Here is a 25,750-nt window from a genome sequence, read left to right on the forward strand (position 1 = left end):
TGTTATTTAATTTCCACATATTTGTGAATTTTCCAGTTTTCTTTCTGTTATTAATTTCTAGTTTCCTTCCGTTGTGGTTGGAGAAGATACTTTGTAGATTTCACTCTTTTTAAATTAATTGAGACTTGTTTTGTGACCTAGTATATGGACTATCCTAAAGAATGATCCATGTGTGCTGGAAAAGAATGCATATTGTGCTGTTGTTGGGTGGAGTATTCTATATATAACTGTTAGGTTTGGTTGGTTTATAGTGTTGTTCAAAACCTTTGTTTCCTTATTGATCTTCTTTTTGATGGTCTGTTCATTATTGAAAGTGGTATATTAAAGTTTCCAACTATTAATGTAGAACTCTATTTTTTCTTTCAATCATGTTAATGCTTGCTTCATATATTTTGGGGCTCTGATATTAGGTGCATATCATATAGTTGTTCCAGTTCTCTTTTGGTTACTAATCCATGGGATATTTTTTCAATCCTTTCACTTTCAAATTATGGGTCTTTGGGTCAAAGATGTATCTCTTGTACACAGCATGTAGGTAGATCTTTTTTTTTTTTAACCCATTTTACCACTATGGTTGGAGAATTTAATCCACTACATTGAAGCTAAATTATTGATAAGCCTCTTTGCTATTTGTTTTGTGTGTGTCTTGTATTTTTTGTTTCTCCATTCTTCCAATGCTGCCTTCATTTGTGTTTAGTTCATTTCTTCTTGTGAACCATTTGATCCCTTTCCTTTTATGTATATGTCTTAGGTATTTTCTTTGTGACCTCCAAAGTTTGTGAGGAGGAATTGGCATTTAATCTTGAGGATGTCTTGTATGTGACAATTTACTTCTTTCCTACTGCTTTCAGGAGTCAGAATAGACTTGACTGCAATGGGTTTAGTTCTTGGTTTTTATCCTCTAGTTTGCTGATTCTTTGTTCTGCCTGCTCAAAACTGCTGTTCAGCCCTCCATTTAATTTTTCATTTCAGCTCCATGTTTTTTTCAGTTCCAGTAATCCTGTTTTTTTTTTTAATTCTATCTACCTCTATTGATATTTTCATTTTGTTCATGTATTGTTTTCCTGATTTCCTGTAGTTCTTTGACCGTGTTTTCCTTTAACTTTTTGAGTTTTTCACTATTGTTTTAAGGTCTTCTACTCTGTCAGTTACATGGGTTTCCATAGAAAATGACATTACTCCCTTCATCTTGTCCTTTTGAATGGACCATCGTTGCTAGGTCTTTTTTTTTTTTTTTTGGTATGCCTTGTGATTTTTTTTTTAATCAAGACATTAGACTATTACAGTATGTTTGCTCTGGGCATGCATGTAGCTTTTTCAGTTCCCCTATACACACAGCATTTTTGGAAATGCTAATTTCTGTAAGAACATCTCAGGTGGTCACAGCCTTCAGTCTTTGTTCACAGCTCCCTTCCCCACCCTATGTGAGCTTAAATTCAGGCCAGACCAAGGCTTCAGTCTTTCAGGCAGCTCCCAGACAGACCAGAGCAGATACATTGAATGGTCCACCAGCAAAGTCTCCCCTGTTCACTACAGAGCCAGAAAGCGATCCCGTCTGCAAAAACACAAACCGTTGTCTGCCTCCACTGTAGCCTCTGCCATGGTTGCTGCACTGGGTGAGGAGGGGAGAAGGCATAGAAAAAAATGTCCTCCTACCCTTTAAAATCACTTTTTTTGTTTTTGCTTGTAATTAGTTGTTGCAATCTTCTGCATACCTTTCAGAATTCTTACAAAGTTGAAAGTAGAGATTTCTAGTAACTTTTCTTGGTGCCTGTGTGGGAGAGTCGGGATCTTAGACCTGCCTATGCCACCATCTTCCCAGCTGCCCCTCTTTTTGCAATTTTAATAAAAATATGAATGAGTTCATATATCAAATTACAACCACAACATAAATTCTGATGCTCAATTCTATAATAAATTTGTTACATATTACCCTTGGGGTCTTTCTCAGTCATCCAAAGGAGAAAGTTACAGTTGAAGAAGAAAACTAAAATCACATGTCAGATCGAGACCCCACAAACCTTTATGGCAAATCCCTAAAGAACCCTCAAGTTTCTTTAACCTGAATGTCTATTTTTAAATATTTTTATTTCATACTGAAAGATATAAAAATATTCACTAAATAACCATTTTAAAAATAAACTGGTATCTATTGTGCTACAATAAACTCAGTTAAGAAAGTTTGTCTATTTTTAATTTTCTTCTCATTCTAAGTCTCAAGACTCATACATACATAGGCGAGGTTAGGAAATAATTTAGTACCTCCATAAATACTTTCGTGCTTTTCTGGCTCATGCATTATCTGATTCATATTGTGAACATTACGAAGGTTCTGATTTATAGTTTTCCTGGTCCTGTCCCCACGACTGGGACCCTGTGGGGGTTTTATTTGCTGCTCCTTTTAACCATGTCTATAAATAGATTCCTTCAGTCAAGGCTATATTCAACAGTTTTAACAAGTTTTTCTATAAAACTCTGTATAAAAAAACAAGAGTTTCTTTGGATGAACTTCCCAGGGCTCTTATGTTTTTTGTTTTGTTTTTACAAATTCAATCATATTTGGGTAATGAGAAAACTTTTAATATTGCCATTTAAGGTGAATAGCACTTCTTGTAATTAATTACTTTTGAAATGAGTACCCTAAGTGATTATAGCAGTGGATTCTCACTGTTGCCTTCAGTGGCAGTGGTTTCATAACTCAAAGGAGTGGCCTCTTTTTCTTAGATATATATAGTAGTTCGGGGGATTAAATCCCTTAATACATAACAGTGAGAACAGGGTACAAAGATATTCTGAATTTTCTATCTAGGCAAAATCATTGCCCATTCAGTGACCCAAGACAGAAGCCCAGAAACAGAACTTCCTCAATTCACTCATCTTTCCTAATCCCCACATCATTTTCACATCCTAAATGACTCTCACAACAACACATCTCCTTATTTATATTTCTAATACTGCTGCTGTCTTAGCTCAGGCAAACTGACACGTCTCTTGTTTAAATTACTGCAGTACTTTTTCACTCAACTCTCTGCATTTATTTGTTTCCCTCAACAGTCTTCCACTAAACTGCCAGAAACAGAAAACAGAATCCGTTGCCATAGAGTCAATTCCAACTCATAGCGACCCTATAGGATGGAGTGGAGCTGCGTTATGTGGTTTCCAAGGAGCACCTGGTGGAGTCAAACTGCTGACCTTTTGGTTAGTAGCCATAGCTCTTAACCACTATGCCAACAGTGTTTCCAGCTGCCAGAAAGATCTTTTTAAATTAACAGGTCTGATTATGTCATTTCCTTGCCCCATAATTTGTAGGGTAGAAAAGTAATATTGCAATCTGATTTCAGTCTTGCCCCCCAGCCCCATCTCTCTGCTACTATCCTTACACGGTCCAGTGTTTTTTGAAAAATCACTCAAAGTTCCACAATTGAACGTGTTCTTTTCCATGTGCACCTGCCTACCACTCTTCCTTGTTTTTTTCTTATTTTTCTCCTTCCTCTCTTCTTTCCTTAAATAAGTAATGGGATAGTGGCTGGCAGATTCGAATTCTGACCTTTTGGTTAGTAGCCTTAATGCTTAACCACTGTGCCACTGGGTCTCCATGTGCTAGCCACAAGGAGTAGAATGGTCAACCTTTTCATTTTGGTATCCAGTTAACATTTATCGAGGACTTAATATAGGCTGGGGTGAGCTAGGAACTTCATATACATTACAAAATTTAACTTCAAAACAGTTCTATGAGGTGGGTATTACTATTCTCTCTGTTTTACGCATGAGGATCCTTATAGGTGAGGAAACTGGGGCACAGAGAAATAAAATAACTTGTCGAAAGTCAAGTGGTTAGTGAGTGCATTTCTGGTATCTGCCTAGTCATCCCTCGAGTTTTGAAACTGTGCCTCCTCTCTTTAGCCATTCCTGTACTTCTTCTCCACCTACTTCCTTTTACAGAATTAACTATAGCTTCTTCTTATACCAAACACTGCACTATATACATTTTTGTTCATTGTCTCCCTACTAGAATTTCAGCTCCTTCGAAGAAGAAAAGACCGTGCCTTTTTTTTTTTTTTAAGAATTTTTTATTGTACTTTAGAAGGTGTACAGGACAAATTAATTTCTCATTAAGCAATGAATACACATACTGTTTTGGAACATTGGTTGCCAAGCCCACAACATGTCAACACTCTCCCCTCTCCACCTTGGGTTCCCTGTTACCAGTTTTCCTGTCCCTTCGTGCCTTCTCATCCTTGTCCCTGGGCTGATGTGCCCATTTAGTTTGGTTTTGTTTTATGCGCCTGTCTAATCTTTGGCTGAAGGATGAACCTCAGAAGTGACATTAGTACTGAGTTAAAAGGGTGTCTGGGGATCGTACTCTTCGGGTTTCTGCAGTCTCTGTCAGGCCAGTAAGTCTGGTCTTTTTTTGTGAGTTAGAATTTTGTTCTACATTTTTCTCCAGCTCTGTCCAGGACCCTCTATTGTGATCCCTGTCAGAGTAGTCGGGGGTGGTAGCCAGGTACCATCTAGTTGCACCGGATTCAGTCTGGTGGAGGCTGTGGTAGTTGTGGAAAAGACCATGTTTTTCTGATGCACATATATATATGTATATGTATATATACATATACACACACACACACATACATATATAGTAGGAACCTGAATCCATGTGTCCTGAATGATTAAATCCATGAAAGAATGGAACACTTATTGATTTATCTTTTTATGCAGCTTTTCCTAACTATGGGATTCCATTACGAACCCTTGGAGAGCAGAAACCATCTCTCATATCTGTATCGTACCTTCTGGTATAGAACTTGGTATTAATAATAGTTGCCTTTTTTGGGGTGCATAATATTTGTCAAAGGAGGCCTGATGGTGCAACAGTTAAGTGCTCAGCTGATAACCAAAAGATCAGTAGTTTGAACCCATCAATGGTTCCACAGGGGAAAAGACCTGGCAGTTTCCTCCCGTAAAGATCACAGCCTAGTAGACCCTATGGGGGAAGTTCTACTCTGTCATGTAGGGTCGCTATGATTTGGAATCGACTCAACAGCACACAACAACAGCAATATGTGCCAGACTCTATTTTTATAATTTTACTCTCCACAACAGCATTACCAGTAAAGCACTTTTATCCCTCTTTTGCAGATGAGGAATTTGTGGTCTAAGAAGTAACTCACCCAAGTTTACTCAGCTAATAAGTACTGGACTCTTCCTATTCCCAGATGGTCCACTCCACCCTCTGCCTCTGGCCAGAGGCCCTTCATGCGTGTTGACTGATGGCAAGAACTTGGAGGAACTTGTCTTGGAAAAAATTCAGGATTTAAGTGAAATAACATCCAAAGGATAGCAAATATGTCCTATGAATTTTCTGGATGTAGGAAGACACATGACATAGATTTCTGAGCCAAAAAACAATTCTAAGCTTCCTTTTATATTTTCATTTTTCTTACCTATAAAATGTATTTAATCAAAGACATTAAAAGTCCCTTAAGCAATGGAACATCTTTCAACTAGAAGCTACTACCAATTGACTCCAGTCTCCGTGTTTCCTCTCCAATCACAGGATTATCTTTTTAGGGGAAAAAAAAAAAAAAGAGTAGGGAGAGGCAGATAGATGACTAGTACACTTATGCAACTAAAAACCAGCTGCTGTTGAGTCTATTTCGGCTGATGGAGACTCCATATATGTCAGAGTAGAACTGTGCTACATAGGGTTTTCAATGGCTGATTTTTTGGAAGTAGATTGCCAGACCTTTCTTCCAAGGTGTCTCTGGATGGGTCCAAACTTCCAACCTTACGGTTAATAGTTGAGCTGTTAACCATCTGCACCACCCAGGGACTCCAAGCTAAATAAACCTTGAAAAATCATAAATTTATTGTTTATTTTTCAATAGTTAGAGAAAGAAGAGAGAGGAGATTTTGTACCTTCCATTTCTATCAATGAAATTCTAGGGAGAATTAAATTAAAAATATTTCAAGTAGGTTCTTGCCAAATTAATGTCAATGTTGACTCAAGTGTTACATACCATTTTGTGTTTATTCTGGCATCGACCCTACTCTCACGTCTAGAGTTTCATAAAGCCTTCCCATTACCGTTTATATGTCATTTTTGGCTATGGTTAATGTATGCTTAGCCTGTATTCATCTTCACCTTGTAAGTTCCTAAGAGAACACTCCTACCGTGGAATATCATTCTGCACCCTCTACGGGCACTGTCTTAATCATGTTGACTGGTTCTGTGAATTATAAGACAAGCTCCTAGAATTTCAACATTTTTCCATGGATTTCCATACATTCCACGTAGCTAAGAGAATATTTCAGAGGCAAAGGAAGCAGCTACCAGTGAATTTTTCTCTATGAAGAGGCCGATTTTTATCATTCCATTGATTTTCCCCCAATGTTTCCTCTAGAGGGTTCTAATCATTGGACTGGTTGGTAACCTACTTTAAAAGGTATGAACATTGGAAAATACTATTAAATTAAACACTGATAACTGCAAGAAAGGTGGTTTTAAACCTTTAACAAAAATAAATTTTAGTTTCTCTTTAACACAAAAGATTTGTTTCTATTCAAAGAGAAAAAAAATGATAGAAGGTATTTTGTTACTTACCAGGCCAACAGTGACAAGTGTAATTGTCAACACTGTTCTCACACGTAGCATTATTATGACAAGGTTTTGACCAGCACAGAGGCATCAAGGTCTCACAGCGCATCCCTGTGAATCCACTGCTCATGCAGTTACAACTGTATCAGGAGAGTAAAATGAAATTTTCATGTCAACTCTTGGTCATATTGAGATAAGTTATCTTTTCTCTGTCCTCTTTTCCTGTCCATGGTGCGGCTTTAATATTTATACCAAAACCCTGGGAATTACCTTTGTAGGCCTGAAAGCATTATGAGCTTCATATTAAAGTCTTATCATTAAAGTCTTATCACAGGAATATGTTAGCATTGAATTGTTCTGATCATTTGTCGATTCAGTGGGATTATCTGACAGTTCTAGCCAGACGAATCTTTAATGGGGAAAGTTGTTGATTTATCATCAGAAAACATTTATCTGTTTTTTAAATTTGTAATACAGCTTCATGTAAAATGGAGCCCTGGTGGTACAGTGGTTAAGGGCTACAGCTGCTAACCAAAAGGTCAGGAGTTTGAATTCACCACTCACTCCTTGGAAATCTTATAGGGCAATTCTATTCTGTCCTATAGTGTCACTGTGAGTCGGAACTGACTTCACAGCAATGAGTTTGGGTTTTCTGGTTCATATAAAATGATTTGGAAGCCATGATCATTTACTTCAGTTTCCTCATCCATAAATCGAAGATAATTGTACTCATGTCCGAGGGTTAATGTGATAATTAAAAGTACATGCAAAGAACAAAGCTCCATATCTCAAGCATCAGAAGGCACTGAATAAATTGTCATTAAATAGTACTAAATAAAATTGCTAATATTTTTGAAGATGGTAGAGAATGATCTCTACCATTGTGGTATTCTCTTATTTATAGGGCCTATTAATAAAGCTCTTTATGAAAAATGAAACAATAAATTATGAAAAAATCAGGAAAAGACCTCATTAAATCAATTGTGACTTACGATTTGCTCTGATTTTTAGATCACGGGAATATTTTAGCATTGTATTTCTGATCATTTGTAGATTTACTGGGATTATCTGAGAGTCCCAGCCAGATAAATATCTGATGAGGAGGAAGTTATTGACTTTATCAAGAGGGGGCTTTTAGTTTAGATGCGATCTCCTCAAGATTTTAGTATTATAAAAACATAGATGAGCATACTCAGTTTAGTTCAGTTTCGGTAAAATAAGTGTCTGTCATCATTTAGTTACCATTGAGTGAAATCCGACTCATGGCGACCACATGTGTGCAGAGTGGAACTGCTTCATAGGGTTTTCAAGAGTGTGATCTTTCAGAAACAGATTGCCAGGCCTGTCTGCCAAGGTGTCTCTGGTGGGGTTCGAACCACCGAGATTTCTGTTAGTAGTCGATCACTTCACAGTTTGCACCACCCAAAACTCACTGCCACCGAGTCAATTTCGGCCCATAAAGACCCTATAGCACACCAGCACTTAACAATTTGTGCCCCCAGGGACTACTAAAACAAGGGTCTGGAGGAAATGATAACGCAATTAGAGTCCTGTTCACCATAACTGTGTGTATTTTCCACTGAGCACAGATATTCCAAAACCAAACAGTTACCGTTGAGTCCATTCCAACTCATGGTGACCCAATGTGTACGGAGTAGAATGTGCTCCACAGGTTGTCAAGGTTGTGACCTTTTGGGAGCAGATCACCAGGCCTTTCTTCCACAGCACTCTAGGCATGCTCGAATGGCCAACTTTTCTGTAAATAGTTGAGCACTTAACCTATGGCTCCACACAGATATTAGAACTTCACTAATATCTGAAATATTAGCCAAACATAATAAGTGATTATACTTTTTGTATGTCTAACTAGTTAGAAATTCTTTATTCACTAATTCATTTTTTTAATTAAAAATACTTACTAAAAACCTGCTATTTATAAGACATTAGAGACAAAAGCCTTGTTCTCAAGGTGCTTCCTGACTAAAACCCAACCAAACCTGTTGCCGTGAGTCAATTCCAACTTGTACTGACCCTAAAGGACAGGATAGAACTGCCCCAGAGAGTTTCCAAGAAGCGGGTGGTAGATTTGAACTACCAATCTTCTCCTTAGCAGCCAAATTCTTAACCACTGTGCCACCAGGGCTCTGCTTCCTGCCTAAAACCCAAAAAAAACCCAGTGCTGTCGCGTCGATAGCAGACCTTATTTCATAAAATTAGAAACCATTTGCATAATTCCTTTGGTCTGCAAGAACCTTTTTTATGCTTAGTTTCTCTTGTTTCCAAATGCTTCATAGTGAATATGTTAATTTTTTTGTTGTGGGAAAATAAAGTCTGGTCATATTTGTGTCTTTGTGATTATCCTCTTCTCAAAATTAAATAAAAGTCAAATAACAAGTAATAAGAGAGATAATGGTAAAATAAAGGAGCCTTGGTGGCGCAGTGGTTAAACACTCAGCTCCTAACCAAAAGATCAGCGGTTCAAACCCACCCAGCTGCTCTGCGGTAGAAAGACTTGGTGATCTGCTCTAGCAAAGATAAACTAAACCAAACCTGCTGCCGTGGAGTCAATTCTGACTCATAGCGACTTTGTAGGACAGAGTAGAATTGCCCCCTAGGGTTTCCAAGACTATAAATCTTTACGGAATTAGATTGCCACATCTTTCTCCTGGGGACCACTGCCGACTTTTCAGTTAGCAGCCAAGTGTTTTAACCATTACACCACCAAGGCTTCTCCCGTAAAGATTACAACCTAGAAAACCCTAAGGGCAGTTCTGCTTTGCCACATGGGTTACTATGAATCCGAACCAACTTGACGGCACCTAGAAACAAAAAAGGATAAAACAGACAAATTATTCATAACGCATTCAAGTAAGGAAAATAAAAGGTAACAAGGTTATGGCCTTGGTCTGTTTGCATTTCCATAGGAGCCAAAAGCTTTGGGTAATTTCTGTCCTGAGACTTTCTGGAGACAGTAAACCATGCATTTGGGAACCTCCTTCTTTTCTTTTGGAATTCTTTCATGAAAACTTCCATTCTGATTTTGTCTGCCTTTGGGTGGCCAGTTACCTGCCTCCAGGAATTCAGATGCATGTCACTGGGGCATGATTTAGGTAAAAGGAAAAGTCAGAAGCAGAACACGGAATGTGGTTACAAGCCATGTTTTGTATTTTACAAAAGAAACGAACAACTGCATTGCTCTATTTAAAATTCTATTATTTTGCTGGACATGTTTGAGGCGCATATGCCTTTTATTGCTCTCTTTTTGAGTCTGATTTACTTTTAAAAATAGCTTAGAGACAAATTATATTTCACTTATTAAATAAATGCAGATTCCATTTCTTTTTTTTTTTTTTTGGAAGAATTAACTGTATGACCTTGTGGGAGACACCTAACTAGCCTGAAGTTTAGACTCCTTATTTGCAATATAGGAACAGTAATGTTCATCTTAACAAGATAATGTTAAGTCTAATGCTGTATGCATTTTAGAATTCAGTATTTGTAATTTAAATAAGTACTAGAAAGTGCAACATATTTTATGGGAACTCAACTACCATTCCCCAAATTTATTATATTCAGGCAGCTACTTCTCATCATTCTGCTTTCTCAAAAGTATTCAGCCAATTCTCCAAACACCTGGTAATTCAGTATCGCTGCCCTTTCCAACACTGTTAATATAAAACTTGGAAAGGATTGATTTTTTACCACTTGATTTACATACTTGCTAGATAGATACAATCGTATGTTTGCACATAGAATAATCTCTAGCTCTGTTTTTGTACCTTCCCTATCTACAACAGGTTTGTTTCATAGAATTGAAAGGCTGGGATTTTTGAGTAATAAAAGTAGTCCTAAACAACTAAAAGAAAAACCTTAAAACCAGTTGCCATCAAGACTATTCCTACTCACGGCAACCCCATGTGAGTCAGGGTAGAACTGTTCCACAGGGTTTTTAAGGCGATGGCCTTTTGGAGGCAGGCCACCAGGCCTTTCTTCTGAGGCCCTTCGGGGTGAGCTTCAACCTCCAACCGTCTGGTTGTAGCAAGCACTTAACCCCTTGCACCACCCAGGAACGCCTGACAACGGACCTAGACAATCCTCATTTTGGGGACAGATGACCTTCAAAGGATGCATTTTGGGGTATAATTCGAACAATGTTTCAACTTTTCTTCATTTAGCGTATAAAAACTTGAGAATGTGAGAGTGAGACAATGGCTCTTGGTCAGTGAGTTCTGTCTAAGCCAATTCCCAAATGTGGAAGAGAACATACCCGTTGTCTTCGTCCATGCAGAGCCCGCCGTGGAGGCACGGCTGACTGGCACACTCCTCCGTGCTGAGCTCACAGTGGTCACCTAGGAATCCAGGGGCACAGGCACAGAAATAGCCCCCCAGAGAGTCCTGACAAGTGGCACCATTTAGACAGGGCTGTGACCAACATTCATCAATTTCCAATTCACAGTTTACACCTTTTAAAAGAGTCAGCACAGAAAAGAGAAACGTTTTAGCCGAGTGTTAACATTTTAGCTATTTGACAACTCTTTATTTACCAAAGCTTGTCAAATGCTATGTTACCCAAAATAATTTCCCTCCTTAATTTTAATTGTTCATAACGTTTTGGCATGCTTGTGGGAAATTGCACAAAGCAGAGCAGCTGTTAGTTGCAAAGAATTATTGCATACAACAGCTTGCAGCTTTGTATTCTGGGGCAACATATAAGTCATTTTTAGAAGAAAGTTATTGCCAACTGCAATTTTGCTGGAAGCCTAGAAGGGATTGGTCATTGCTCTTAAATTATTCTTAAATATTTAGCTTAGTTAGGCAGCATACAGAGTAGTGATTAAAAACCCAGACTTCAAAGACAGACTGCCAGGGTTGGGAGCTTGTCACAGCCATTTATTAGCTGTGTCTTTGAGCAAGTTTCTTAATCTCTCCATATTTCAGTTTGCTTGCCTGAAAAATGGAGACCATAATCATAACTACCTCATAGGAGTATTATTATAATTAAATGTGTTCTAAAGAGCTTAGAAGAGTATCTGTACATACTAAATGTTTACTAAAGAAAAAGCAATAATTGTTTTCTTTCACAATAGTTGTATGACATCAAGTTATATCCTTGGGAGTTTTAGTCATTTATATTTGCTGGGAATTATTAACACATAAAGCCAAACTATTGGTTTTAAATTTGTTAACCCTTTTCTAAATTTTATCTTTCAAAATTCACATCACATGCATATATTAATCTGTGTTTCAATCCAATATAACAGATGACTTCCTGATGTTTAATAAATACTTTATGAACCACTATTTTAAATGATGCAGCTACATGTACACTTTGAAGTTCAAAGGCTTCAGTTTTAAAGTAACCATTATCCACTTATAGGAATGTGTTTCAATAGATAAGTACAATTTCAAGTTTTTTTTTTGAACAGCTACTGGTTTTCAGAGTGATTTTTCTTGTATTAATCTGGGTGCTGCTTAACAACATGGTTCTAATTGCTGTTTATCACTGTTACTAACACAGGCAAAGTGATTTGGTCTTGGTCTATGTCTGGATGATGCCAAAACAACAGAGGAAAAGTGAAAAGTCCAGTCAGTCATCCAGATGTCTTTGAATCTCCAGATGTTTGGCTTAATAGATAAAGCATCCGAATAGCTGACTACAATTTTCATTTGGATGTTTGCTGTCATGTGCAGACAGCTATTAAATAAACATAATCAATCGACCTTCAAAAAAGTACCTAAACTGTGTGGCCCATTTTGTCTGGCAACCTTCTTTTTACAGCTAGTGTTATTAAAACATCACCAGGCCGTTAAAACGATAGGTAGCAATAGAAATTGAATGCAGGTACAGTGTAAGAACTGCAAAGTTCTTAGTTATAAAACTGTCACAAGAACGCAACTTGGAACCAAAAATTTGGAGCTGATTATCAGTTCCGTATGAAACAAGAGAAAATATGGCAGAAAAAGAAAAAAAAAGATCTGAGAAACTTGACGCCAAAAGAGGAATGTATTGGACAGGAAGGGGTGGAAGAAGAATTCCTTTGATGATGCCGATAAGATAAGACTATTCTAATATCCACAGTGACAGCTACACATTGTGACCTAAAATGTCAGATTCCTGACAGTTAGGTATAATTCCATTCTAAGTTACCCAATTTTCACTAACAGTCAAAAGAAGCTCGGAAATTTTCTAAGAAGACTTGAAAACACATGCATTTTCCTAAAGTACCAAGTGAAAAAAATAAAAATGGTGAGAAATTCCCAAGCTTAACCATTGTCTTTGGTAGGGAAGCAATTTCTCTGACAAATAATGAGGGCCATAATGATTCAAAAGTAAGATGCCATTAGTTTTCTTGACAATGCACTCACTGTCTTTTCTTTTTGCCTCTTCAAAGGCCTTTTAGCTTGATTCTTTCTTGACTCCTCCTTTCTCTTTTACCCTCTTTTCCTTTTCTTTCTTTCTTGTTACTTCCTACTCCTCTTTCTCCTCCTTTCCTTTTATGGTAGACAATATTAACTGATGTGAAGAGAGTCCACTTCAATGCATGTATTCACATATACCCCAAGACGTCAGAGAAGAGCAAGAGCCTTTCCTACCCTGCACCCCATCCTAACTTTGTTATCTAGCAACTTGAGGGGTAAAACTGTCAAGTTGGTATCCAGTAAAAGTGCATCAAAGTATTAGAATTTAAGTGCAACTAATCTCAGTCAAGGCAGGCAGGATTACCTATTGTAAACTTAGCATTGATGTTCCCCCTTCCAAAGCTCTCCTCTGTATCATCGAGAAGCCAGGGAGTGTATCTCCCCATATTTCCGTCCCCAAATGTTTGGTGGGTTGAGTTTGCCAAAAAGAGATATTTACAGATTCAGGACGTGGAAGAGAAGCCATGATTCAATGGAGGTTGCTCAGAGCAGTCCAAAGCATGATCACAGATGATACGCAACTGCTTCCTAAAGTCTGGAGAACCACTCACTTCATTGCTATAGAAAGGGGTAGTGGACACTTCCCAGAGATTCTGGAGAATTACAGCACCTTTCTCCACCCACTTTGATGCTTTAAGCTGAGATCTTTGCCGGCAGCTTTTCTGACTTGCCCTCATCAGCTCTTCCAATGGTTGTATACAAGCAGGGCTGGCTTCATGGGCTTCATGAATGGGTGACCTGTGCAATTACTCAAAGATCTATACTTAGGAGTCCTTGGGTGGTGCAAACCGTTAACACACTCGGCCTCTAACCAAAAAGTTGGAGGTTCAAGTCCATCCAGAGTTCCCTCAGAAGAAACCTAGTCTTCTTAGAGAGACGTACAAGATAGAGAAAGAGTGATGGACAGGATGGGTGTGAAGAGGCCAAGTGACTGAGGTCCTGCTGAAGGTGAAGTACAAGTTCAATAGAATTTTGGTGGTAAAACAGTTTTGAATTATCATAAGGCCTAACTTGAGGTTGTGTCAATGAGTGGCTCTTCCATGTCAGTAACATAGACATGGAGATCATTAAAAATAAGAAGCTCTAAAAGCATGGTCCATAAAATTCTATAATAGCTCCTAATTGGATTTGGATAAAGGAAAAACTTCTTATTTTGGCATCTAAGAAACTTTGTAATATTCCAAGGTTCTATCACCCTACATGCCAGTCATATCAGACCATTTGTATTTCCCCAAATTTGTCATGTACCTTTACCATTCCAAGTCTTTGTACTCACTGATCTCTGTCCAGAAAGCTGTTCCTCATTTGTCCACCTGATGAAGTCATCTTTAAGACTCATGTTAAATGTCCACTCCTTAGTGAAGCCTTCCCAGATTTCATTAGTGGTTCTGCCATCTTGTCTTCCCATAGTACTTACAGCATTATATTTGAAGTATTCGTTACATTCTTATCTCCAAAAACTGCTTCAAAAACAAGGATCTTTTCTTGTTATGAATAATAAAAGCTGGTATTCGCTGGGAGCTTATTTCATGCCAGGTACTGTACTAATCACCTTATGTACATGATTTAATTTCATTTAATCCTCAAAAAATTGTCCATGAAGAAGGTACTATTATTATATGCCCATTTTATTGATTATGAAACTGAAGTACAGACAAGTCAAGAAAATTGATGCAGATCAAAAAGCTAGGAAGTGGTAGAGCCAGGATTAGATTACAGACAGTCTGAATTCAGAGCCCATGCTCTTAGCCACTGTTGCACACCACAGCTCAATGCAGTATGTTCCTCAAGGAAATGCATCTTCAATAGCAAGCAAACACCTGCCTAGTGGTAGATATTCAGCGCAGCTTGCTGAATTGAACTGATTTTGAAGAGTTGTGAACTTGGATATTAAATGGTAGAGGAGTGACAGGAAGATAATTGGGAGGGAGGAGAAGTCATCACTGCTAGTGGGAGTGTCTTGAAGTTTAGTAGATAATCACTCACAAGGAAAAGAAAAGGGCTGTGTAAGTGGTAAGTGAGTGATGAGCGAGGTATCTTGCAGGATCTGTGAGTTCAGTGAGAAAGCCAACTTTCTCTCCTGGCCTTAAGAATCAAGGAGAAAGAAACCCTCTAAACAGGATTGTGTGGAAAGCGGTTTCATCAGATAAGTGCCAAGTTTCAGCAAGGACTAGGAATTACAGCTGCATTGGAGAAAAATAAAAATGTCTCTTTACTTGTATATAAGAAAAGATTGTGGTACAGCAGTAGTTGAGCTTTTTAATAGAAATCAGGAAGCCACATTTTTCATATAAGCTGTATGACAACCATTACTCACATCTTAACTAGTCAGTCATAAAATTCTGTCATTTCTCCACCCCCGTTGCTTCCATTTTAATCAAACCCTCACCATCTCTCAGTCGATCTCAATGCTACTGGATTCTTTCTTCCTAATCACTCTTTACATTTCTGAGGGTTACCTTTATAAAATAAAGGCAGATTATATCATTGTCTGGTTAAAATTTTGAAATGGTTCTCCTTTGCCTTTAGTACAAAGTACAATTTTCTTGTAATGTCTCAGAAGCTTCTCAAACAGGTAGATTCCATTGCTTGTTACTCAGATCGATTGTCTCTGATGTTCCAGGCTGCACACAGGTGCTCCCCACTCCTCATTCCCTGCTTCCTCAAGCTAACTCCAATTAGTTCTCAAAGACTGAGTTCTCGAAGATCACATGTTTCTGGAAACTACACTTAACTGCTTTTGTCTGACTTAGATGCCACTCTACTGGGCTCTCATAATTTCCTGTAATACAAAGCTTTTATTATATTGTACTGTAATTGCTAATTTTTCCATTTGCTCATTAAAATGGTATGCTTTTCGAGGTCTGAGTCTTTGCCATTTAATGTCTTATCTGTAGCATTTTTGCATTTGAACTGTGGTTTTGGCAAAGAATGTTGACTAGACCATGGACTGCCAGAAGAATGAACAAATCTGTCTTAGAAGAAATACAACCAGAATGCTCCTTAGAAGTGAGGATAGCAAGACTTTGGCTTGCTTACTTTGGACAGCAAAGACCAATAGCTAGAAAAGGATATTACAGTTGATAAAGTAGAGGGTTATCAAAAATGAGACAAACCCTCAATGAGATGGACTGATGCAATAGCCCAAACATTCAAACATACCAATGATCATGAAGATGGCACAGGACAGGGCAATGTTTCATTCTATTATACATAAGGTCACCATGAGTCAGACATGACTCAATGGCAACTAACAACAACTATAGCATTGAACACACTTCTACACCATACAATTACAATGCTATACACTGTATGGACCATAGAAATGCTCAATGAAATTTGAATGAATGAATGATCAAGTCACGGCCCAGGAACTAATCCATTATCTCTCCCCTAAGGCAGCTGGTATGCCAAGACCCAGTCCCTGAATGCTTCCTCAAGCCTGGGTCTGCTCTAAATCAAAGCCATCAAGTCAAATTTACGGCTTTGGCAAATGCTTAGAAGAAAACACTGTTTCTGAATGATTGTGTTCTGAATTTTTGGATTGGCATTTGGAGATTTTTCACTTCAATACACATCTTTCTGCAATTAGAGATTGAAGTCAACATTCTGTGCCACAAGATAATGCACAGCAGGTGCTATCAGCACAGGGCAGGTCCTTGTCCCTGACGTTGTCCTCTACAGCAGGGAAAGACGGCACAAAGCATGCAGTGTGGCATCAATAAACCACTCAGCACCTTGCTCACTAGTTGCAGATTCCATGCTTTGGAAATAATTATACTCTATTTTTTTTTTTTTAGTGTTAGACTGGAGCCCTAGTGGCACAGTGGTTAAGAGCTACTGCTGCTAACCAAAAGGTCAGCAGTTTGAATTCACCAGCCACTCTTTGGAAATTCTATGGGGCAGCTCTACTCTGTCCTATAGGGTCACTAGGAGTCAGAATTGACTCGATGGTAACGGGTTTGGGTTTTTTTGTTTTTTAGTATCAGACTATCGTCCTAAATTGCAGATTCCACCCAATATATTAAGGAGCCCTGGTGGCACAGTGGTTAAGCTGCTAACTGAAAGGTCAGTGGTTCAATCCCACCAGCTGCTTCATAGTAGAAAGATGTGGCAGTCTTCTTTCTTAAAGATTTATTGCCTTGGAAATCCTGTGGGCCAGTTCAACTCTGTACCATAGGGTTGCTATGAGCTGGGATTGACTGGAAAGCACACAACAACAGCCCGATATATTTGATTTCTAACAGGCTTCTATACACAATATTTTCCTCTTGAATAATAACTATGTATGCTATTTCTGAATTCCTTAAGGAATAATATATTGTGCACCAATTACGACAGTCATCAGTGCAAATCTGGGACACAAGCACAAAGAGGAACTGTGGCACTGGGTTTCAGTTACAACTGGTGATTTACTCACTCATATCAAAATTGTGATCTTTTTAACATTCTAGAGTAGTGAAGAGGGGCTGGATGATTTTCTGCTCTGATTCACAGTTTCAAATGAGCATAATAATGTGGAAAGATACTTGTTGTTGTTGTTAGGTGCCATCAAATTGGTTCTGACTCATACCGACCTTATGTATAACAAAATGAAACACTGCCCAGTCCTGAGTCATCCTCACAACCGTTGCTACATTTGAGCCCATTGTTGGAGCCACTGCATCAATTCATCTTGTTGCAGGTCTTCCTCTTTTTTGCTGACCCCCACCTTACCAAGCATGATACATTTTCAAAATTGTTTTTCTAGAACAGCAGGCACAACTTTCTCAATCTACTGTGCATATTGTGTGTGTGTATACATATATATTTTTTTAAATCTACGAAAATAGAAAACATTTATCAAGGTTAAGAAGTCAGAGTTACCCATTTCAGAGTCTCAAAGATGCTATGTTTGAAAAATACACTATTTTTATGAATGTTTTATGCCTTATTTAATTTTGTAAATTTCTTGGGTAGATTATTGGGAAATCATAATATGTGTATTTTCTGTGAAATATGTCAATATTATACATTTCACACTTCTGTAATTATGTTTTAATCATAACAAATGTCTTATGTTTCTCATCATTAAAATAATTATTATTCCTGAATAATTTGGAAACATTAAAATTTTAATAACTTCTCAAAGCCTATGTTTTATGGCATGGAGGTTCAAATCCACCAGGCACTCCTTGGAAACTTTATGAGGCAGTTCTTCTCTGTCCTATAGGGTTACTATGAGTCGGAATCAACTCGACGGCAGTGGGTTTTTTTTTTTAGACAATATTCCAGTTTCAGCTTATAAACAGACCAGAGAGATAATGACCTTCAGTTAATCTATTCCTAAACCTGGCTCTGGTAATCTCCAAAAAAGAAAATAATTCAAGTACAAGAAAAATGATATCTGTAAAAAATATAAGTGAATATTGTTCAAACAGTATTGATACCATTAGCAATCTTTGAAGATATAAACCTAGTGACAATTAGCATTTTCATGGCCGTAAATAGTTTATGAAATAATATTTCATGAAACAGTTTATGAAATAAAGCATTTCATTCCCACAACGACCCTGAGAATTAGGTAGTATTATCATTGTTAGAACAGGTGAACTGGGTGGGGCAGAAGGTTAAGTGCTCCACTACTAGCCAAAAGGTTGGTGGTTTGAAACCACCCAGAGGTGGTTCGGAAGACAGATTTCGTGATCTGCTTCTGAAAGCGCACAGTTTTAAAAATCCTGTAGAGTAATTCAGCTCTGCACACGTGGGGTCGCCATGAGCCGGAGTTGGCTTGACAGCAACCAACAACAAATAAAACAATCTTAGAACAAGGAAATGGAAGCTCATACCTATTGTTACTTATCCAGTATCATATCACCAGAAAACAAAATCTGGGCCTGGAATCCTGGTCTGCTGCTTCCAAATTCCAAGGTCTTTTCACCATACCCATTCCTTCATATTACCATGTATTTTTCAACTCACCCTCTCCTCACTCAGGTCTCTTGATAGCTAGGTAGGCACTTCTAAGAGAATTAGAAAGAGGGAGTTTAAATCTGCAGGTGCTGCTCATAACTACTAGCTAAACCTCAAACTCGTTATCAAAGCAAATATGATGGAAGACACATTTACCCTTTCTAAAATATTGCTACTATCCTTTTCCCTTGCTATTGGGCTTGCTATAATTGTAATAATAATAAATGTTGCCAGAAAAATGGAAGATCCAGGTCTACATCCTACAAGAGAGGCAGTTTTGCTCAGCTGATAGACCATTTTTTCTATGAAGCATTTCTTGACTCCAAACAGCATCACCAGCTCCCTTCTTTGTGCTTCCTCAGTGCTCAGTTCATAAAGCGAGGGATTGTAGTTTTTTTTTTACATGCAGGCTCCCTGAGTAAGCTGTGAGCAGGGATAAATTTTCTTAGTCATCATTATGTGTCCAAGGTCCAGACAATGTCCAGCGCATTGCAACTTGGTGATAAATATTTGCTGAGTGAATAACATTTGTTATTTTGTGCACTCATTCAACAAACATTTGTCAAAAGCCAGAAGCTTCATTTCTTCATTAAAAAACTACTTGAAATGGCTGTAGTTCTGCACAAAAGCTTGAACAAGTTTTTAATTTTCTTTATGTGGCACTACAAAAATGGTTTTTATAATTAAGAGCATATAGAAAAACGACTATTTTCCTTTGATAAACTAGAGATATAACCTGTGAAACTCAGAATTTTTCATTTGATTATTACGCATTATTTGCCTTTTAGATCAAAAAGATATTTTTATGGTTATTTTATATAACAAGTTATATTTGAAATATCTATGTAGGCGCCTAGATAATCAATATTTAAATGTTCTTTAAATTGATATCTTATATTTGAGTGAGTTGATTATGAATTTGGACAGTTTATTAATAATTATTCACAATAACTAGATGCAAGTTCATCAAATGTTTTATACAGTTATTTTGCAGTCAGAAATATACTTTCAGTAAAAAAAACTTTTAGTAATAATGGCAATAAGAATAATAAAATATTATTTCTTATTAAATAAGCTTATATTTTTCCTTATGGACAGTTTTTGGAATTCTAATCTCCATTTAGTAGTTTTCTTTTCCCAGAATTATTTCCCTCCCCATGACCATGAAATTATCCATGTTATTTCACAGATATCTTCAAAATTCATAAAAATCATATTTAGAAAAGGTGGAATACAAAGCCTACATTCAAATCTCCAAAATGGCTGAAATTCAATTTATGCATTTGATAAATGTTGCTTTAATGACAATGTCAGAGTTAGCTATGCAGGCAGTCCCATCAGTTATGAACAACCGACTTACGTACAACCCGTAGATAAAAACCAAACCCCATAATGCCTATTATATTAAAAATTCAAGGTACGTACAGCGATTCACAGTAACAAACTGGTACTACTTGGCACTGTGCATCAGAACATTATTATTACTGGATTATCTTTTAAATATGTTTTAGTGTATCTGGAACTGTTTCTTTAATGTTTTTTATGCATAGAGAGGTACACTATGTACTACGCACTAAGACAAACATTTGAATAACAGATGTTACATACAAACCATACCTAACTGTACTGACCTATGTACAAACTCAGCTAAAAGACAGACTTAGGAACCCAACTGGCTCAGAATTCGGGAACTGCCAGTATTGTATTTCTTAGATTTATACATTAGAATGGACATGGACTTTTGAAGAAGGCTCAGAGAACATGAAATATAATTAAAAGAAGAAGGTTTTAATAGGAAACTCTAAGGGAATAACTGTCGTGTAATGTAAAGAAGTACAACGGGTTTCAGTTGTGCACATGGAAGACACTGCATGAGAATATAGTAGAAACTACTAAAGGAGACTACATAGACCTGTCCTGAATAATCTAGACATTGCTGCTAGGGGGCAATAGACAGCAGACAGGGGAAAGTATGCTCAATTTCTAAAATTTTAAATAAAAAAATGCATCGTTGTTAGATTTTAGTACTTCCCTTTTGCTTTCTCCCCATAATTAAGTTAATTTACCTGGAATATTGTATTAATCTCCACTAAAAAAACCCAGTGCCGTTGAGTTGAATCTCCATTAGACACCCTAATTCCACCCTATATTCTTCTTTGGAGCCCTGGTGGCACAGTGGTTAAGAGCTTGGCTGCTAACCAAAAGGTTGGCAGTTCGAATACACTAGCCACTACTTGGAAACACTATGGGGCAGTTCTACTCTGTCCTATATGGTCCCTGTGAGTCAGAATCGACTCAACAGCAACGGCTTTTTGGTTTCGGGTTCTTCTTAATATATGCTCAATGTAACAAGCAGAGTGATCCTGTTAAAATGTAAGTCAAATAATTTCAGTCCTCTGCTCGAAACTCTCCGATAACTTCCCATTTCTCTCAGAGGAAGAACCAAAGTCCATACAAAGGCCTACAAGACCCTACACAGTCAGCTCTCCTTATCTCTCTGGTCTTACGTCCTTTCCTTTGCTCACTCCATTCCAGTCACAACAACATCATTGCTGCTCCTCAAATATGCCAAGTACTCTTCACCTCAGGGGCTTTGTATGTGCTGTACCTCCACCAGTGTTATTCCACAAGCCATCTGCTTGACTCCCTTTCCTACCTCTTTAGAAATTTATTCATGTTGTTGCCGTCTCAGCAAGGCCTTCCCTGGCCAGTCAATTTAAAAGTCAATCTCTGCCATCCCCCGCCCCCTTTTTTAAAAACTTTTCTCCACTGAGTTTATCATTATCTAGTCTACTCTATGAAGCCTGGTGGTACAGTCGTTAAGCGTTATGTCGAGCTGTGGCCACTAACCAAAAGGTCAGTAGTTTAAATCCACCAGCCATTCTTTGGAAACCATATGGAGAAGTTTTACTTTGTTCTATAGGGTTGCTATGAGTTGGAATCGACTCAACAGCAATGAGTTTGGTTTTTTTGGTTTTAGCCTACTATATATTTTATCTATCACTTATTTATTTTGTGTATGTCCATCTCTCCCCTTTAGAATGTAAGGACACATTGCAGGTACTCAACATACAGGTAGTCTGCAGGTTATGAACGAAATCCATTCTTAAGTATGTCTTTAAGTCGACTTTGTAGGTAAGTTGGAACAGGTGCATATGGTTCTTATTTAACCTTACTTTACTGTAAGAAAAGCACGGCTTGATCTTCAACAAGGGCCCAAAGTCCATCAAATGGGGAAAAGACAGTTTTTTTTAACAAATGGTGCTGGCAAAACTGGATGTCCTTCCGCAAAAAAATGAAATAGGACCCATACCTCACATCATACACAAAAACTAATTCAAAATGGATCAAAGACCTAAATATAAAACCAAACACTACAAAGATCATAGAAGAAAAAATAGGATCAATGCTAGAGGCCCTAATACATGGCATTAACAGGATAAAAACCATAACTAACAACACACAAACTCCAGAAGATAAGTGAGATAACCGGGATCTTCTAAAAATTAAACACTTATGCTCATCAGAAGACTTCACCAAAAGAGTAAAAAGAGAACCTACGGATTGAGGGAAAAAAATTGGCTATGACAAATCCAACGAAGGTCTAATGTCTAAACTTTATAGGAAAATCCAACACCTCTACGACAAAAGACAAATAATCCAGTTAAAAACTGGGCAAAGGAAATGAACAGAAACCTCAACAAAGAAGACATTCAAGCAGCTAACAGACACTTGAGGAAATGCTTGAGATCACTAGCCACTAGAGAAATCCAAATTAAAACCATAATGGGATACCATCTCACCCTGACATTACTGGTACAAATCAAAACAAAAAAGAAAATAACAAATGCTGGAGAGGCTTGGGGAGATTGAAACTCTTATACACTGCTGGTGGGAATGTAAAATGGTACAACCATTTTGGAAAATGATATGGCACTTCCTTAAAAAGCTAGAAATAGAAATACCATATGATCCAGCAATCCCACTCCTAGCAATATATCCTAGAGAAGTAAGAGTTGTCACACGAATGGACATATGCACACCCATGTTCATTGCAGCATTGTTCACAATAGTAAAAAGATGAGAACAACCTAGATGCCCATCAACAGATGAATGGATAAACAAACCATGGTGTTGTTGTTGTTGTTAGGTGCCATCCAGTTGGTTCCAACTCATGGTGACCCTATGTACAATGGAATGAAACACTGCCCTGTCCCCCACCATCCTCACAATCGATGTTATGCTTAAGCCCCTTGTTGTAGCCACTGTGTAAATCTATCTCATTGAGAGTCTTCTTCTTTTTCGATGACCCTCTACTTTACCAAGCATGGTGTCTCTCTAGGGGCTGATCCCTCCTGACAACATGTTCAAATTACGTGAGACGTAGTCTCGCCACCCTTGCTTCTAAGGGGCATTCTGGTTGTACTTCTTCCAAGACAGATTTGTTCACTCTTTTGGCAGTCCATGGTATATTCAATATTCTTCTCCATACCACAATTCAAAGGCATCAATTCTTTGGTCTTCTTTTTTCATTGTTCAGCTTTCACATGCATAGGAGGCAATTGAAAATACCATGGCTTGGGTCAGGTGCTCTTTAGTCTTCAAAGTGACATATTTGCTTTTCAACACTTTAAAGAGGTCTTTTGCAGCAGATTTGCCCAATGCAATGCGTCATTTGATTTCTTGACTGCTGCTTCAATTGGTGTTGGTTGTGGATCCCAGTAAAATGAAATCTGTGACAACTTCAAACTATGGAGCGTACACACAATGGAATACTATGTAAAGAAAATGTACAATGATGAATCTGCAAAGCATCTCACAACGTGGATGAATCTGGAAGGTATTATGCTGAGTGAAATAAGTCAATCACAAAAGGTCAAATATTGTATGAGACCACTACTATAAAAACTCATGAAAAGGTTTACACACAAAAAGAAACAACATTTGATGGTTACGAGGGAGGGAAGAGGTGGGATTGAAAAACACTCAATAGACGGTAGGTAAGTGGCAGCTTTGGAGTCAAGCTTTCAGGGCCTTCATTTGCTGATGTGGCATGACTCGAATGAGAAGAAATAGCTGCAAGCATCCATTAATAATTGGAATGTGGAATGTACAAAGTATGAATCTAGGAAAATTGGGAATCATCAGAAATGAAATGGAACACATAAACATCAATATCCTAGGCACTGGTGAGCTGAAATGGACTGATATTGGCCATTTTGAATCAGACAATCATATGGTCCACTGTGTCAGGAATGACAGCTTGAAGAGGAATGAATGGCATTGCATTTATCATCAAAAAGAACATTTCAAGATCTATCCTGAATTACAAAGCTGTCAGTGATAGAATAATATCCATATGCCTACAAGTAAGACCAGTTAATATGACTATTATTCAAACTTACGCACCAACAACTAAGGCCAAACTTACCAACTTCTGCTGTCTAAAAAGGGTGCATTGATAATTACTGGTGATTGGAATGTGAAAATTGGAAACAAAGAAAAAGGATCAGTAGTTGGAAAATATGGCATTGGTGATAGAAATGATGCCAGAGATCGCATGATAGAATTTTGCAAGACAAATGATTTCTTCATTGCGAATACCTTTTTCAGCAACATAAATGGCGACTATGCACATGGACCTCACCAGATGGAATACACAGGAATCAAATTGACTCCATCTGTGGAAAGAGATGATGGAAAAGCTCAATATTATCAGTCAGAACAGGGCTAGGGGCCAACTGCAGAACAGACAATCAATTGCTGATAGGCAAGTTCAAGTTGAAACTGAAGAAAATTAGAATAAGCCCACGGGAGTCAAAGTACAAACTTGAGTACTTCCCACCTGAATTTACAGACCACCTCAAGAATAGATTTGACACATTGAACACTAATGACCAAAGACCAGACAAGTTATGGAATGACATCAAGGACATCATACATGAAGAAAGCAAGAGATCATTAAAAAGACAAGAAAGAAAGAAAAGGCTAAAATGGATGTCAGAGGAGACTCTGAAACTTGCCCTTGAAAGTGGAGTAGCTAAATCAAAAGGAAGAAATGATGTAAAATGAAGATTTCAGCTCAAGGAGACAAAGTAAAGTATTATAACGACATGTGCAAAGACCTGGAGATAGAAAACCAAAGGGGAAGAACACGCTCGGCATTTCTCAAGCTGAAAGAACTGAAGAAAAAAATCAAGCCTCGAGTTGCAATACTGAAGGAATCTATGGAGAAAATATTAAACGATGCAGGATGCATCAAAGAAGTTGGAAAAAATACACAGAGTAACTATACCAAAAAGAATTGGTCGACGTTCAACCATTTCAGGAGGTAGCATATGATCAGGAACCGATGGTACTGAAGGAAGAAGTTCAAGTTGCCCTGAAGGCATTAGCGAAAAACAAGGCTCCGGGAACTGACAGAATACCAACTGAGATGCTTCAACAAATGGATACAGCACTGAAAGTGCTCACTCATCTGCCAAGAAATTTGGAAGACAGCTACCTGGCCAACTGACTGGAAGGGATCCATATTTATGCCCATTCCCAAGAAGGGTGATCCAACCAAATGGGAAAATCATTAGTATCATTAGTATCAAAATCATTAGTATCAAAAAATATCATTAGTATCACATGCAAGCAAAATTTTGCTGAAGACCATTTAGGAGCAGCTGCAGCAGTATGTCAACAAGGAACTCCTGGAAATTCAAGCCAGATTTAGAAGAGGGTGTGGAACCAAGGACATCGTCACTGATGTCAGATGGATCTTGGCTGGATGTAGAG

At 37.9% G+C, this 25,750-nt stretch overlaps 1 protein-coding gene across 1 annotated transcript in view; it reads right to left on the reverse strand.

Annotated features, from left to right (window-relative positions):
• Positions 1–25,750, reverse strand: part of CRB1 (crumbs cell polarity complex component 1) — a 285,021-nt gene that overhangs the window by 161,435 nt on the left and 97,836 nt on the right. Inside the window, 2 exon segments of the mRNA XM_064272996.1 lie at positions 6,602–6,735; positions 10,863–11,058. Of these exon segments, the coding sequence (XP_064129066.1) occupies positions 6,602–6,735; positions 10,863–11,058 (330 nt within the window).

The sequence above is a fragment of the Loxodonta africana genome, chromosome 20, assembly GCF_030014295.1.
Source record: "Loxodonta africana isolate mLoxAfr1 chromosome 20, mLoxAfr1.hap2, whole genome shotgun sequence".
Lineage (NCBI taxonomy): Eukaryota > Metazoa > Chordata > Mammalia > Proboscidea > Elephantidae > Loxodonta > Loxodonta africana.